Below are 18,461 nucleotides of genomic sequence, written 5' to 3'. Positions count from 1 at the left end.
ATACCCGGAATAATGGAAAAAAACGTTACTTCAATGTGAGAATTAAAAAACACCAGAAATCACCCCAAAATAGTCTCCCCTTTGGGTCCCACTTTCTCACGGATAAAAAAAGTCTGATTTTCCCAAAAAAGTGTATCCCCTCCTGAAAGGTGGATGATGCAAATTTTCGGTGTGGAAGGGGCCGTTAGAGGGGTGAACCTTTTCAGTAACTGAATTTTATTGCAATTCCACCAATCCACATAACCTCGCGGCTCTCAATCTTCCAAGAATGCATCGCTACCTGCTCCACTAGCCGTTTTTTTACTTTTTTCGGAGGGGGGAGGGCAATCCACAGGGCAGGTAAGAAGGAAGAAAGATGGAAAATCAGAGTGGATAAAAACGGACGTTGGTCCTGGTTTATTGAAAAATAGCGTCTTCGGGGTATTTTTTTTTCTATTCTTTCACATAAGGTCCCCCTGCTCCTGTCACGCCGATCTCTACCTGTCCTGTACTTTTGTGTAAATGCTTCCCGTACGGTTTTTTACCGGATTTTGGGAAGATGGGAAGCGATCACAGCAAAACGTGAAAACGTTTTTTTCGGGGATTTTTTGTGTGAGGTTTTTTTTCTTAGACAGATCACCTCGAGGGGCTGCTTGAATATAATCGCATGCATTTATAAATTTCCCATATATTTTTGAGTACGATAATTTATCTTCTAATTCCGTTGTATTATTCTTCTTCATGCTGTTTCTTTCCTTTTTTATTCAGTTTTTCGATTTTTTTAAGTTAAAAATTTTGAATTGTCATTGCGCAAGCGTTGCATTATAATCCATCTAGCTAAAAACGGATTTCGGTTGTAGCCAATTGAGGTAATTACATTTTGGAAACCGTTACACGTCAGAACTTGGTAAGAGAGAAAATCCAATGAAAAAAACGTTTGTTAAATCAGTTCCGAGCGATTATTGGAGGGTCGCATTACAATTTAACAAAAAAAAAATTATGCGCCCGTGAGGTGGGAAGAGAGAAGACGAAAACGAGAAAAAGCGTCAAAGGGGTGTACGGGGAGGCCGTCATAAGATACGATGATGAATGTACGAAGGGTTGTTTGGAGTTAGAAGGGGAGAGGTGGAGCAATTCGCTTGAGTAAAAGGGTATTACATTCGGCCAATCAGCGTGAAGGCTCTTTGATGATGCTCCAATGATGCTCGTATACAGCTGAGTTGTGGTGGGGGGAGCTCAGACACCCTTGGGCCCACTAGTCGCTGCTGGCTCGGGAGTTTTTGTTGCGTCACTGGGGTTCATTCAGTGGGAATACTCCGCCGGAGAGTGAGGCCGCAAGTGTTTCTGGAAATATTCATCTCATTTGATTAAAAAACTAATTCCACATTTTTAATAAAGTTCACTCGTGTGTTATTAATAAATTAATATTTATTCATTTATTCAGAATATTGAAAGCCACTGAATAATTTTTTTTTCAATGATAAATTGAAAAGAAAAATGTAGGATTAATTTTTTTTAATGAAAAAGTGTTGATTAAACAAAATATCGTGGTGGAAAATTAACCTAAAATCGTCGTGCTGGCTCTCGAGAGGCACATACATGTGACGAAGGCGAAAAGTGACGGGTCGGTGTGCAGTGACATAAACATGGTCTTTATAGAAGACCCGAGGATGATTTTCGCGGACATGCGCCTACATGCGACCAGCACACCCACGAGCACTCCGACACGTTATCACCCAAATAAATATCGGGCGCAGAATAATAACAATTGTACGATCTAAATAAATCCCTTTGACCGGACTAATCAACATTTCATACCAAGAAACAAAGAAATAAGTTTTGTCATTATGTTGTGCTCCAGATGCTGATTTACATGGAGATGTGGATGGTGCTGAGCTCAGTGGAGACGACCGGAGTATCGCTAGCGATGTTCAGGATGGTAATGAAGCCATTTTGGACCACGACTCCATGGATTCGGAGCGAGGGGCCCTCAACCTGGTGAGTTTGGTTGAGAAATAATTCTGTAGCGAAGTGGTATCCATTATTTCGAAGATATCTCCGAGGCTAATGGGTTTACAAAGAAATTCCAGACGCCTTCTGCCATTTTTTGATAAATCCACTAATTCTAGAGATACCCCTGAAGCACCTGTAAAATTAGTTTCATCAATTTTTTCTCAGTTTGCACCACTTCACTACCGAATTCCAAACATTTAACTTCACTACCAAATTCATTCTCCAGGTTACCGATGTTTCACAGCGGAATAGCAGCAGTGGAACAAGTGGTAGTGCCTCATCCCCGAGCTCCGGAGTCAGCAGTCAGTTGACCGGAAGTCACGCCGGCAACACAAGTAACTCTCAGGCAGCATTAGCTGCCCAACTAGTCGGTCAACAGCTCCTCATGCACGGTTCCCTAGGTGCCCTGAGCTCCCAGGAGATCCAAGCCCTGGCATCGACCCTCCAACAGCAACAGCAATCCCTTCAACAACACCTCCAGCAAATAGCAATGTTCCAACAGGCAAATCCAGCAGCCGGTCAACTTCCTGCGCAGGCGCAGTTCTTCCTCCAAAATCAGGTACGTCCGATCTCCTTGAAATTGAGTAGTTCTCTTGAAACATTCTTCCTCTCCGGATACTCAGAAAGATTAAGTCACAAGCGAAGGGAGAACCCGAGTGTCGTGCGTCAAAGAGCCTTATCTGATCCACAGATCCTAGATTACCTCAAAAAAGAATTCTCCAACGACTCACTCTGATTGCCATTGAAATCTTTTAACTCAACATCAACATCTCCCCATCGTTATACCAAAAATAACAATTATATTGAGGCTGGATAAAGAAACCCCTATTAATCTAAGACTTTATTGAGAATATGTCCCTCCATCATATTGAAAAGCCACAGTGTACATTGCATTTTAAAGCGGAACCACCTTGCCACAAAATTCTCTTTGTTACCTCACACGTGGCAACGATAAAAAGATGTGTATATTTTTCGTCATAAACCCTTCACCCATTATACTCAATCTCGATTGCATAAAGCGACACACGACCTTCTCAAGCCTTAAAAAACCCAAAGCATAGGGTTTTGTACAACCTGCACAGCCCTAAGCACGCGAATGAGAAAAAAAAGAAAGGGATATGTGAGTAATCCTTGCGATGGGGCGTCTTCCGGAATAGATACTTAATTCCTCCATTTGATTCACCCCTTTTACCTCTAGTGGAATTTTTACCTGTCCACGTGACCCTCTTCGACACGCGCAAACGATTTCATCTATTTTATCCGCACGTCATCGTGTTAATGTTATCGTATATTAAGGAATACTCTTGCAGGGGCTGTTGCAGAGCGGTGGCTACGCCCAGAGACCGAGTCATCCGCGCTCACAGTCCATGCAGGTATAATTAGTCCTGCTCGGAATTAATTAATTGTTGTGTTTGATTTGTTCTGGAGTAGTTGATGGATATTTGGGCATTGCAGTTGAATTTAGTAATACCCGGACAAAATTGTCTATTGTCTAGTAAAATCCCTGAATTTGAGAAGTCTGTCGTTTTGAACGTTTGTGAACAGAAAATCGTGGAAATAATTGAAATTTTCACTTGTTGAAAAATCTGGGGAAAAAGTTCTCATTTTTCGTCATTTTTATTTAGACTTAGTTTAACTGTACTTAAATCGTACATTTCGACACTAGGCCGTGAGGAACTTTTCTGGCGAATATGAGGTTACAGGACGGGCCGAAGGCGAGTTCTGTCATCATATGAAGTAGAAAAGTTCCCACTCCCGTGTGTCGAACAATATTTTTTGTCATTACGCCCAAAAACCGCGGTTTATCGGGCCTAGTGACGAAAAATAACTATCGAGCGACTTTCGATATATCATGGGATACCTAAAAAACTAAGAAAAATTTTGTATCCAAGCCATTTTACCATTGTATTTTTGGCTTTGAGATGCTCCTCGCCCCATAATTTTCGACCGATTAAAAATTTCGGTGTGGCTATTTGTACCAGATACGGACGTATCCATGNCCCCCCCCCTCCGCACTCTCTCGAACATATTTTTCCGAATAACTACTATAGTCACGAGTGGGCACACAGATACGTCCGTGTCTGGTGTAAATAGCCACTCGATAAAAAATTTTTTCTTCAAAATATTCGTTAGATTCCATAGAATAAAACAAGATATTTTTTTCGATTGTTGCAATTAGACCATAGAAAAAAATTTTGTTGGTCAAGTCAACTAAAACTTTTGTCAAATTCAAAAGCGTACATATATAATTTTACTCCGGAAAACACCTTTTACATTCTATTTTGATGTTTAACTACTCCAAATTATGATTTCTATATGGTATGAAAAAAAGAAAACAATGGGTAAACCGAAAAAAACGGGGAAAAATGGATTGGGTACGAAATTTTTCTTATAATTTTAGGTACCTCGTGATACATCAAACGTCCCTCGGTCACCTCGGTTCCCCCTTAAACTGAAGCATATTTTCTTGCATTTAAAGCAGGAATCGGCATCGATCATTAATTTCAGTACTATTTGGGTTGAAATTTGAAATTTATAAAATAATTGATAATTTAAATTTAGACTTGACTATGGGATAGGGATTTTCGATTAGTCAAATAATCGTGAATCCTCTGAACTCAATTATTGATTGATAAAATAATTTGGAATTTGGATATTTAATTGGTCATGAATTGAATAATTTACAATTGATGAGTATTATTAGCTGTTGACTTCTTCAAAATTTAACATTATTTAAAATTTATGATACTGCCTATGTCTCATTTAAAAGGAATGCTGGTTTTGGAATTGAGAATTTTTGAAATTTTTTAATAGAGAACATTCGGATTATCAAATTATGACAATTCTGATTCTTCAATTAACTAATTTAATTTAACGGGCAGCTGGGCTTAATTAATGTTCAATTTTTTCAGATCTCCTTCGAATGATGTGATTTTAAGAACCTAACGTTCTCTTATTCGAGAAATCTTCTCACTTGAAATAACCAGGTTTTCGGCACTGAATTTCAGGGATTTTCTTCGGAAAAATTAAGTAACCAGTTTTTCATTCTCAGTGCAATGCCTTCTACAACCATGAGTTCAAGAATGAATAGGTTGTTTTCTAAAATCAGACCCTTTATTTCTCGGCGAGCAATCATTTATAGAAGAAACTCTAGTAGCAATGATTACTTTAGGTTTAATTACTAGAATTGAATACTAGAATTACAATCCATGGCAAGCGATGGGTGAAAAAAAATTTCAAAATTATTTTGTCGAGTATCTAACTTGTCTTCATTTCATGATCATTTTTCTAGTCATTCATGACATGCAATGTTGACCACATCGAAAAATCAACTGAATGATCAAATAATCGCCTATACTGCCCGAACATTCTTACGGCTGAATATTCCTTCGAACTGATTGGCTGATTCATGTTATTCATAAATGTAATTTTTTGATGTCTTAGGTTCAGCAGGCTGTGGCACAGGCAGCTCAGCAGCTCCAGGCTCTCCAGAAGCAGCAGGCATTGCAGGGTGGCGGTGGTCTGGTGGGAAGAAACGTGGCCCAACAGAGATCACCACCCCCTCCTGGCACTCCACCGGCGGTAAAACCACTGACAGCAAGACTGGAGCCATCACCGGAGGAGACAACGGATCTTGAGGAGCTGGAGCAGTTTGCCAAGACGTTCAAGCAGAGACGCATCAAGCTCGGGTTCACGCAGGGTGATGTGGGTTTAGCTATGGGAAAATTATATGGCAATGACTTCTCGCAAACAACAATTTCGAGGTAAGAATTTATCAATTGCGGACAATTTATTTGAGAGAAAATTCACGAAACGTACGAACGAGTTCAATGTGGCGGAAAGAAGTTGACGATGAGTCTGTGAAAGGAGTTTAGAATGGTGATCAATTGTTGCAGGTTCGAAGCACTCAATCTGTCGTTCAAAAATATGTGTAAATTGAAGCCCCTTCTGCAAAAATGGCTGGAGGACGCTGACAATTCTCTGAACAATCCCAACTCACTCACGAATCCATTGACAACACCGGAAGCCATTGGAAGACGACGAAAAAAGCGCACATCAATAGAAACCAGTGTTCGTGTTGCACTTGAAAAAGCATTCATGCAGAATCCAAAGCCAACGTCTGAGGAAATTACGATACTTGCTGATAGTCTGGCGATGGAGAAGGAGGTCGTGAGAGTGTGGTTTTGCAATAGGTAAATATAGTACCATTATTTTCATTCAAGTTTACGATTCAGTAGAAAAATTATAGAATTAATCAACTCAAATATCATTTCATCGTTCATTTTACGTATTCTTGTTGAGAACTGAATTGAGCAAAAAAATTCAAAACATTATTTAAAAAGAAATCATCAGGGTGATAATTATTAATCTAATTGCTACTAATTACAATCGCAATTGCGTAGAACAATATTCGTACTGTCTTCACATGATTGTGCGACACCCTCAGAAGAATTATTCATTTGAATTAAATAAACTTAATTTTAATAAAATATTGGGCTTCTCCGAATAGCTTATAACAAAGTCTTCATTTAAACTCATTGGATTTTTATTTGAGTTTTCATATACATCAAATAGATGGTTACGAATATAATGCAATGAATAAATATTTTTTTTTATCTGAATAAAACCGTTATTTGTTGGAAATAAAATTATTGTTTGGACGGCTAAGAGAACGAATTTGTTATCATTTAATTAAGAGTTTTATTTGATTCAAAGGGGCCATTCCCTTGAGCAGATTGCATTAAAATTTCGTTGATTTCACTGAAAAAATAAGAATTTACTTGAAATATTCGAGTTCAGATATGCACTTGTCTATAAAAGTGGGAATCCTTATTCATTGAGAATATTATGTCATGAAATCGCAAAAAACCTCTCATTTCCTGAACAATTTAACGGGAATATTGAATATGGTACTGAAAAATATTGCGTCATTTATAAGTCATTTCTCGTGAAAATCATCAAATTCGTAGTCTTCACCTGAATTTAAAGGATCTTTCGTTAGAAAATTCCGTTACATATCTTTAACAGTGAAAAACTCCCTCCCCTCTCTAACGCGAAAATTCTAAATACCCATTTTTTATTCAACAGGCGACAAAAAGAGAAACGAATCAACCCACCAACAGCAGCGATGGGCAGTCCGACAATGGCCTCCCCAGCGCCCTCAGTATTTGCATCCCTAGCGAGTTCGATGTCGGGGAGTCCCCTAGCTCTAACAACTCACTCATCAGGAATGGGCCACTCCCACTCCCACTCCCACCCAACCCCCCTCGGTTCACCGATTCCCCTGGCTCTTGTAGCCTCAGCCGGCAGTAACTATCACGCCTTAAGCAGCAAATCTCACGAGTGACATCAACCGGTCACCCAGCATGACAATGCTGCACTCTATCATCATCACCGCTCGCAGTCCCAACTGCCGCATCAATTTCATAATCAGCATCAACGACGCTTGTGCAATCTCCCCGAATTTTATCACTAGTCGGGATTCCAACACTCCACTTAATATTGTGATTACTCAGTATCAATTATGACTATTCAATTATCGTTTATTGATACTGCAAAATGAGCCTGAAACACTGGTGATTAATAAAAACTGGAAGAGAAATGAGGGAAAACGTATACGTATGAGTTTTGAAATCTTCCAAAAAGACTCAACGATTCAATTTTCAATTGATCATCTAATTTTTTATGTACACTTTATGAAAAAAAAAAACTCGTGGTGATTGGTGTGCATGTACTGGAGAGCATGGGAATTCATCTCTTTTCTTTTTCGCAACGAAAAAAAAATAACGATCAATGTACATAACTAGACAAAGAGTTATAGTTAATTATTATTACTGTTGTTTGGATTGAATGAAAAAAAAATCCAAAGATCCTCATAATATTGAGGGAGAAATTTGGTTCAAGGAACAAACTATTATTTAGGGAGGGCCCCTATTGATACTTCTGTATCGAAGAATGAGGAAGTGATGAGTGTGAGTAATGTGCGTACGTTGCTCGATTAATCTCGTGGATTAGAGAACAAATTCATATGTAATATTTCTATTTATGATTATTTATTCTTACAGCCTATTAATTACTAATTATTTCCGGGAAGATGCACTCAGTGATCTTTATATTACTGATTGTATTTTCTTGAGAACATCAATTGAGTACCATCGATTTAATCACGAGAGTGATCGGACACGTATGACAGTACGAAGTATTATAGGATAACCCATTTTTGTAATTCTGGTGTTGATAGGGTGCTTTAGTAAAAGGAGGATCAATTGTCCTCGGAACACGTCGTGACTGACGTTATTGTATTTATAAATAAATGTATATAATTATAGGAATTATATCATAAAGTATTAAGCATGTATCGACTGTTCAGCTCTATATAAATATAGATATGCATATTTACGATATAACTATATAAATAAATGTATTGTAAATAATCTGATAATTTTGAATTGATTATGAGATATCGAACAAATCCAGTCGGGGTGTATTCATCGATGATAATTAATGTTGTTTTTTCATTAACAATTATTGATAATTCAGTTTGAATATTGTTTTTTGTATATTGTAATGGGGCTTTCTACGAGTGTTGCATTTGTTCTTTTTTCACTCGAGTCATTAGTAACAATTTGCGTTTCAATTCTCCCGTCATTTTGTTGACATGTCTATTTTATATGGAATTCCAGATTCGTGGACCAAGTGTAGTAAAATGTTTTTCGAGAATTGACTATCGTGTTTTGAGGGGAAATAGTAATTTTTTTTGTGGAAATTTGAAAAATCATTTCTTTCATAGTCCGAGAATTTAAGATTTGTTTGAAACACAATGACGGCATATGAAATTACATTCCAGTAGGTTTAATGCATAATATCCCCCACCACTCTCCCACTTTTGCGTATTTGTCGTGGCATAATTCAGAAACTTGTTGATGCACTATGAAATCAATTGATAATTTTACGTTTACAATAGATTATATTATTTTTTCATTATATTTCAACTTGCATTATGTTAAAATAAAATGCATACAAACATTCGAATTATTATTTGATTTATTTTCTCATTCATTAACATTTTCCTTGCGATTTAAGGGGCACAGGGGGCTGAGAGAAATTTCAGTTATTTTTTTATAGCTTTATGAGAACATTTTCATTCTTGTTTCGACTGCAAATGAAAATTTTGACAGAATATCTAACAAATAATGGGAAAATCTAGTGTTCATAATTTTATAAATCAAATTAATTATTCCTTGAGTAAAACACGATGATCATAATTCTTGGTGTTCTGTCAATTTTTTTAACATCAATTGAGATTGAAATTTAAGAAAAAAGTGCTCGCCAAATATTATTTATTTGATAGAAAAAATGTGCCGTTGCCACCGTCCTATCTCCTCTTGTAAATAAATAAACTAGTAATCCTAGGTATCGAGTAATCGAGAAGAATTATTACTCTAAGACATGTACCAAATTCTAGTTGTCCAGATAAATAAAAATGATTCATCTTTCGCTATATGATAGTCTGTAATCAACGAACATGATGGTCGTATCGTTTTGAATGACTAGAGAGTTTCTGAAGACGATAATGAGATGTTCCGTATTCAAGGCAATTTTCATGGATGACTACTAATGATAAGTGAAAAATATTAACACTCGCAGACGAATTTGAATTGTTAAAAAACTAAAAAAACCATTGAAATCTTGGACTGAATATTTACAATAAAATTAAAAAATCAATGTGTTATATATATTCTAGAGTTATGTGTGGATGCTTGATTCATGAGAGAATGACAGTCCACGAGGGTCTAATGAATTAAGACAAAATGCACGGTTTAAAGTTCCTAAAAAGATGTGGAAACAACATTACGAGAAGAAAAATCTATAATGTTTTAATATTTTGTACTTAACAAGTGTAATGATGCATCGATGAGTAACATTATTAATCGTAAATATGCGGTATTGCAGGAATAATCGAGGGAAAATTAAACTCGATGCAAAAATTATCGAACAGAAATTTTTTCGGTAAATTTTAATGGAAATTATGGGAGAAATAACACGATTATTATCTAGGAACTAATAAGCGTCGAGGATGTATAAATAAAATCATATCAATCGTACATAGTTAATGTTAAAACTATTAGGTACACTATGATTAAAAATTAGTTATCATATATCATCATATGATTAGTGAAAGAAAATACTGTAATTATATAATAAATTGGGTCATAGATATGAATTCACTCTTGTTTTTTGGTTTATTGATATCTCATCCCCTTAATTTCTTTTATTGGATAAAGTATTTTTTATATATTTCTTCAAAATGGAGTAATTATAATTCCTTTTTGCATGGCCATGTACATTTTGTATTGTATCTAAGAGGAAATCATTTTAACATTTTTTGCAGTTATAGACAACTTGATCATCGAACTTTATCGGTAAGTAACCATTACCCCTTTTTGACAATAACAGATCGTAAAATCCTTAAAATACTACTCCTCAAAGTAGCTCCATTCTTACGGTCGAGTCATTGAGCGTGTTGAGAAAAAAAATTATAAAAATTATTGTTTTTAGGTCAATATTATTGAAATGAATTATCGAGGTCATGAACATATAAGAGCCATCTCGTTCTTCAATTTTTTTTAAACTGAAAGTACATAGCGATTCCCGACAGATATTGTTAATAATAAAAAAAACGATAGATCATGAGTAAAGAAGTGCCAATATTTTCCATTATTTTTTTTACTTTTTCGGAAAAGAAAATATTTTATTTGAACGGGACTATACAACATTTGGAAATTTTCACATAAGATTCTGGATCAGGTAATGGTTTTTAAGCATTTTGATAAAAGGTATAAAATCGAAAATGGCAATTCAATGGTGAAAAAAATCCGATTCCGAATCTCATAGAGTTTTTTAGTAAATATTTATAGTTTTCAATAATCTTTTGATTGAAAAATAACGCCCTAAGAGTAAAGCTAAGAGAAAAGCTCATTAGAAAAATTCTAGTGCTAGCATGGAAAATTTCCACAAGTAGCATGTGAATTTTTCTCATACTGCTATGAAATTTTCACAGAAATCACTCTCGCAGTCATTTCAAATGTAGAAGTCTGAGGTCATGAAAATAGCATATTTTGACTCGAGTGCCTAAAAGTGATTTTTCCGTGAATTCAATTTAGGTTTTATAAACCACCAAGCACTCCACTGTTAGGAATGAGCAAATTGCGGTTTATTTAAGTTAATAAATAAAACAATCATCTGTGCTGCTCACAAAATAATATTTTTGTTTAGCTAGTTTCTTATCGACTTTAAAATGCTAGGCACATCTGCACTTACCGTTTCTTACCTTATGTCGTATAATAATAGTTTCTGGTCTCTTTTAATAATGATTAATAAAATAATGAATAAGGAAAAAGTTTTGGATAGTCAAATGAAAAGAGTAACTTGGAATCGTATTTAATTTAATGATAATCAATTCTGAAATTTAGTCAATTCTGAAATTTAGTAAAAACCATTTCTCAATCCAAAGTGAGTTTGACGATAAGAGAAGAAGGTCTAGATGATACTTTATCTTCTACTTAGACTTAGTCCTCTGTTCAAATGTCTGTTTCACTGATACACATTATTCTAATACGCGTTCAGTTATGTAGATCAATTTTTAAATTATTGATTTGACGGATGCGTTGTTTGCACTGGATATCTAGACGCTTCATAGGAAAACGTAACGAGTAATTTTGCACCTCTTCAGCCGATTTCACGAAAAATTGGGAACTTTGTTTATTGATGGGATTGATCACTACGATGATGTGCGTAATTGGGACCAATAATTATCCCGTTATACTCGAGAGTTCGCGTAAGCGTTGGGCAGATGAGGAATAAACTGATTCTGGATGAAGTACACAAAGACGCTCGGTTTTGACGCTCAGCTTGTACGCTCGGTTTTGATGCTAGGACGAGACTAATGTCTATATTAATTTAGCGTTTGATTAACGCCAGGTGAAAATCTCGAATATGGGTTGTCACATTTCATGTATGAATCCACGTTTGAAGCTCGTAAATCAAAGTGTTTTTTATTCATTTGATTTTTTAGAATGTTCTTTCGAATAAAACTGATTATTTTTAATCAATCCAAATTCTCACACACAACAATACTGAGAAAAAAATACTTTTGCCAAGGAATCCTTTTCTTGCGAAAAGAGATTATTTTTTAGGAGCGTATTTCTCCAGGCCAGTCATTTTCAGGTAGTCCAACTCCATCGCCGAATATTACAATTATGTTGAATTATGGAATGATTATGCTAAATATGACCTTGAATGAACTAGATTGATAGTTATTAACATTCAAAATTATTTTAAATGATTTTACGTGAGAATTTCTCAAATGTGAAAAAATTAAAAAATGATGAAGGGTGTTCTATCAAGGTCATATGTAGCATTATCATCTCATAATTTAACATAATTTTATTATTTGGAGATAGACATGGGCCACCTGCGAATGACTGGCCTCAACAATAAATTCTTCTCCCAAGAAAATGATTCCTTGGCGAAAGTAATTTTGTCTGTCGGCGTTGCCTTCGACGAGTGCTACCTTTCCGAGGGTCAAAAAACACATTTTCGCCACGGCGGGCGGAAAGAACACATTTTCCTCCCGCTTCGCGGGAGGATAATCTGCCCTTCCGCCCGCCGTGGCGAAAAATAACGTTCTCACAACGGGAGGTAAAATAAAGGAGCCTTACCCACGTGCTCAAAAAAACTTGAAACTTGACGAAACTTAACGCATTCGTTTCCATGCAGGAAAGTTTGAGGGATACACTCCGATTAATTTTGAAGCTCGAGGGGTATTCGGCGTTATCGTGGTAAATTCGACAATTTTTTGTTATTTTGCTTGGCAACGGGAAAATTACCGAATGACGATTTCGATTAATTTTGAAGGTCGAGTGGTATTCGACGGATTATTTTTGGTAATCGGATCCTTCCCAAGCCGACTCATTTTAACTTTCTTGATGACTTTCTTTCACTCCACAGGATAATATTTAACAGTTATTTGGTTAGAGAAACAATTGCAGAGCTAGAGGGAAATTATCAAAAACTAGAGGGAAATAACCACTGTAATTTTAATTGGGAAGTACTTCATGTTATTGAATACTGAACTCTGATTGGCCCAGGGAAGGTCAGACCTGATTACCAAAAATAATCAGCTATAATACCCCAAGACCTTCAAAATTATCGGATATTGCTCGAATGTTTTGTTGCATAGCAACGAGAGGGATCAGTGTTGTAGATTAAAATCCCGAGCGCGCAGTGCGAGAGATGTTACTGCAAAACTGATCCCGATCGTTCATATGCAGGAAAACTTGAGGGAAGTATTCGATGAATTTTGAAGATCGAGGGGTATTCGGAGGACAATTTCTTGAATTCTGATTTTAGCCGATCAGGGTGCAGTGACACATGATGGTTATGGGACACATTTCACCAAAATGTGAGGAATATCTGTCAAATTTGTAGAAAACAATTGACAGGCTACAGGGAAATTATGAATGTGAAATGCGTCACGTGACCCTGAATACTGCACTCTGATTGGTCAAAATCAGAATTGAGGAAATTGTCGATATAATTCTGTTCTGATTGGATCACGGGACGTCGAATTCCGCAATTCTATTGTTCGGAAGGTGGTGGGGGAAAGAATCCATGAAATTCGGACTAATCATCATCTGGTAATATATCAACAATCGATAAAGTCAGATCTCACTAAGTAAGACTGCCAGTAGACGAATCATCTATACTAACTGTCGGTTACTTATCACTAGTCGCTCTTCTCGAAAAATCCCTCCTAATGTCAGCCATTAGTTTCCAGAAGTGACGCAAGAGCCACGATAAAATTTGATCAAAACTGTTCATAAACCAGATAAGAGATTATATGGGAGATCTCCAAGGCCTAATATTCATCGTTTTTGCTTCCAAATGGAAGCCTTGTGATCGATGATTTTTGCGAACTTCTAATTTGGCCTGGAAATGATGCAGAATGTTATGAAATGTGAAGATATGATGTTTTTAGAAAATGTGTGTATGTATGTCCGAAAGTGTGTGACGATTTTTTGAATTTTTTAAATAAATTATACTAAAACAAGCAGGCGACTGTCACCATATGACAACAGGCTATCTCTTCATTTAATGCGTTGACTTTTCTTTATATTTCCTTCACTTCTACCGATTTCATTGGTAGTATGCTTCCGAATGGATGCTTGTATTATATTCCATGTACATAGACTCTCATACACATGGCATATTCTCCCAATTATCGTCCAATGTTTCGGCTTCGGTTTTGGGATTGACTTTCAATTTTCACAATTTGTTATGTATGTCATAAGAAACTCAACCCTAAATTTTCACTCCGATATCTCAATTAATAATCGAGACAATTGCATTAATGCATGTTGAAATTTTTCTCTGTTTTTTTTCAATCAATTTTCACGGCAACAGTTTTCATTCCACGAATAAATGTCACAAATAACTTTTCTTCGGAAATTAAAGTTTCAGGAAAAAAATTTCCGTTCCCGTTTTAGTCTTTTTCGGCCACGAAAAATCGATTTTTTGACAAAATTCAGTGGTTTTTTGGTCGTCCACCCTCTCGAAAAGAAATTTTTTTTTCTTCGGAAAGTGTATACTTTTTGGAGTATCTCCATAAATTTTCAAATTGGGACTCTTGATAGAAGCTGAATAAACGTATGAAAACGAAAAAAAATTTTTTGGATAATCGTGCGAATGTTAGATATTTCGCAGTTTTCCGGTTTTCTACCTACTAAATGGAGATTTCTTGTTTTTCGTCGAAGAGTATATATTTTTTCGAGTATCTCCGAAAATTTTCAGCTCGGGGCGCTGAAAATCAGCAGAGTAAACACATAAAAATGGAGAAGAAAATGAATATTTAATTATAATAATATTTAAAATTTCGCGTTTTTTAGCTTTCCACCAAACCGATTGAAATATTATGCTTTTTGTCGAAAAGTATATATTTTTTCAAATATCTTCACAAATTTTCAGTCCGAAACGCTCAAAATCAGCTGAGTAAACTCATGAAAATGAAAAAAAAATGATTTTTCAATCATTAGAATATCTCCTAATGCGCGGTTTTTCGGTTTGACACCCACTTGATATGAATGTTTTGTTTTCCGTCGAAGATTATATCTGTTTCAGACTATCTCCACAAATTTCCAGCTCGGAACGCTCAAAACCAGCTCAGTGAGTGCTTGGGAACGGCAAGGGAAAATGAGTTTTGAGGACATAATTATGAGAATGTCCGAAATTTTGGGTTTCTAGGTGTTCGGTTTGGAAATGTTACTTGAAAAAAATTATATCCACAACAAAAGACAGAAACTTGTCGATTCAATGGGTAAAGGACCGAAAACACTCAATATTTCAACTATAGTCATAACGATATCACTAAAATTCTTTTTTTTTCGTTTTCATGCGTTTACTCAGCTGATATTGAGCGTCGCAGGCTGAAAATTTGTAGAGATACTTGAAAAAGTATATACTTTCCGACAAAAAGCACAAAATTTTAATCAAGGCGGCGAAAAGTCAGAAAACTGCGAAATTTTCAATATTATTATAATTGAAAATTTACTTCGTTCTTCATTTTTATGTGTTTACTCGGCTGGTTTTCAGTGTCCCGAGTTGAAAATTTGTGGAGATACTCAAAAAAATACATATTCTTCGACGAAAAACAAGAAATCTCCATTCAGTGGGTGGACAACTGAAAAATCGCGAAATATCAGATATACTTATGATTGTCCTAAAAATTCTTTTTTTTCGTTTTCATACGTTTATTCAGCTTCTATTGGGAGTCCCAATTTGGAAATTCGTGGAGATACTCCAAAAAGTATACACTTTCCGAAGAAGAAAAATTTTTTTTTTTCGAGAGGATGGACAACCAAAAAACCACGGAATTTTGTTAAAAAATTGATTTTTTATGGCCAAAAAAGGCTGGGACGAAAACGGAATTTTTTTTCTGAAACTTCAGACAATTTCCGAAGAAAAATTACTTGTGACATTTATTCATAGAATGAAAATTGTTGCCGTGAAAATTGATTGAAAAAAAAGGAGAGAAAAATTTCAACATGGGTTTTCTCGATTATCAATCAAGATATCAGAGTGTAAATTTAGGGTTGAGTTTCTTTTGACATACATAATAAATTGTGAAAATTGAAGGTCAATCCCGAAATCAAAGCCAAAACCCTGGATGATAATTGGGGGAATGTGCCACATGCATCCATACACAATAGGGTGGCCCACTTTAGGGTATTCCTGAATATTTCCGATTTCGTCTCAAAAAATGATTCTTCAGTTGATGAAATACCCCTGTGAATTTTTTCATATTTTTAAACTGCATTTTGATGGTTGCGCCGTGTGTTTAAAGTTTGACTGACATTTTTGACCTACTGGCAGTAGAGGTCATAAAACTTGGGTAGAAGTTAAATATCCTCAATGATACGCCCGTGTCAGGTAGTAAGTATGGCTCCGAGTGAGGGTTCGGGTGTGTCACCTAGGTAATTGTTTTTTTTGTATTCTTTAGTCTTTGATTATTCTCGATATATTGAGAATTGGATAGTCCTCATGGGCAAAATATATTTTTTCAATCTGAAGGATGTATGAAATTAATTAAAATGTTTCGAAAAATAATGATATAAAATAGAGTTGAAGGAAATAAGCATAATTAACCTTCTGAGTTGAATAAGCGCTCCCAGGATTTCTTCGGATTAAGTTAGGTTTGTCTAATGCCTTTTTTATTACAAATGTAGTTGACACTTCTTTCAAATATATGAGAAATATAAAATTCTCAATATATCAAAAATAATCAAAGAGTAAAAAATACAAAAAACCGAAGAAAAAGAAGTTATTAAAAACTTGAGACATGAAATATTGAAGAACAATTTTTCTGGCCTAATGAATGGAATCCCCTCTTCCACCACTCCCTGACATTATCGTGGATTTTCCTTGCCCCCTTCTGCCGCCTGAAGCGTATTACTGACGCACTACAGTCATCATAGAAGGTTTTCCTCTGTTCTTATCGTTTTTTCATGAATGCATCATCCGAAAACATGAAAACTATATACAAAATTTTAGCTAAATTTTAAAGCAGCTCTACGATGCGAGTTCAGTCCCTTCCCAGCACAGGTTATTTCGGGAGGTCAAATTTTTTGCCTAGGCTCAATTTCTGTGTTTACGACCGTTGTAAAAGCACCGCATGAGCCGGACACCTGTCTTTACTGGAAATTTAGGAATTATCTTTCGCATTTTTTTCAGAATTCGATTGGTGGGGAAGAAAATTTTTTTCTTTGAATTATTGTCAGATGGTTCCATAATCCATCAACCGAATCGGGATGAAAAACGGCCAGATACCCAGCGTGCTAGAGGCATCTAAAAATCACTGAATTGAGTAGAAATGAGGATTTTCATTTTGATAAGTAATAAGTTTTCTGTTGAGACAAAAATTAATTCTGTTCTTAAACCTCCCTCTGAACGATTCACGGAGGGAGAACACTGAGGGATGTAATAATTGAGTCTTTAAAAAATTATTGACACACTAGCGCCACCCCAGCCGCAAGCGGCCGGGGTATTGATGTCCCTTTCATTCTGCCCTTTTTCCTGTCAGTTTTAATATTCCTTTTTTCAATTCATTGTTCATAATCATTCTAATTGTAAAAAGCAACGCAACTGATGACAATAATCTCTCCCAATTTATTAGCTTCAAATTTTGTTAATTTTTCATATTGCAATAAATGACTTGTTCATGTACTAATTGCTATACTTACTGAATAAAAGTTCGATCATAATTAAAATGCACTTTCTTCTCGAACGTAAGCCAGAGAGTAGATTTCTAGTGAACACTCTTATAAATTTTCATAATTAGTTCACTCTTTAATTCAACTAATCTGTTATTCATATCATCAATATAATTCCACGCTTGAAATATCATCACCTAATGTTTTCAGCACCAAATTAAAAATTAAAATTTTAAATGATTGACTTCTGCTCTATCTTTTTTTTGAGAGTCTGAAATTCACATTAATGATTCAGATAATATTACATAATTATCATCATTTTTATTATTTGCAGTTATGGAATATTGAGTGAAAGTTTTTTTTGTTTAATCATATCAGAAATTTTTAATTTAAATATTGTTACTATTTGTTCAAAGTGAAACAATCGATTATCATTTTCAGTATGTTGCATTCAGATTCTTCTATACTTAATGTCAAAAATGTCAGAATCTCTCATAATTCTAACTATTGATTCCAATTAACTTTAAAGGAAACTCCAGCAAACGCACCATTGAGGAAGTTGAATCATACTATTTTCCCGTGGCCTAAATGATTTGAGCAATTATAATTTGTTTATCAATCGAAAATACAGAGTGATTTGGTACAGAATATTCATCGTTTAAATGAGAATTCAAGTAACTTGAAAAGTTCTGCGCTTCACAT

General features: G+C 35.5%; 1 protein-coding gene across 1 annotated transcript in view; it reads left to right on the top strand.

The window, feature by feature from the left end:
- LOC107042052 (POU domain protein 2) overlaps nucleotides 1-10,186 on the top strand; it is a 155,001-nt gene extending 144,815 nt beyond the window's left edge. The window contains exons 5-10 of the mRNA XM_015262921.1: nucleotides 1,841-1,977; nucleotides 2,219-2,551; nucleotides 3,303-3,365; nucleotides 5,437-5,756; nucleotides 5,889-6,185; nucleotides 7,081-10,186. Of these exons, the coding sequence (XP_015118407.1) occupies nucleotides 1,841-1,977; nucleotides 2,219-2,551; nucleotides 3,303-3,365; nucleotides 5,437-5,756; nucleotides 5,889-6,185; nucleotides 7,081-7,339 (1,409 nt within the window). The 3' untranslated portion in view covers nucleotides 7,340-10,186. The remainder of the gene's footprint in view (nucleotides 1-1,840; nucleotides 1,978-2,218; nucleotides 2,552-3,302; nucleotides 3,366-5,436; nucleotides 5,757-5,888; nucleotides 6,186-7,080) is intronic.
- Nucleotides 10,187-18,461: the final 8,275 nt, after the last annotated feature.

The sequence above is a fragment of the Diachasma alloeum genome, unplaced genomic scaffold (assembly GCF_001412515.2).
Source record: "Diachasma alloeum isolate Michigan unplaced genomic scaffold, Dall2.0 Dall_scaffold_00406, whole genome shotgun sequence".
Classification (NCBI taxonomy): Eukaryota; Metazoa; Arthropoda; class Insecta; order Hymenoptera; family Braconidae; genus Diachasma; species Diachasma alloeum.
This window is presented reverse-complemented; position numbering and strand designations above follow the sequence as displayed.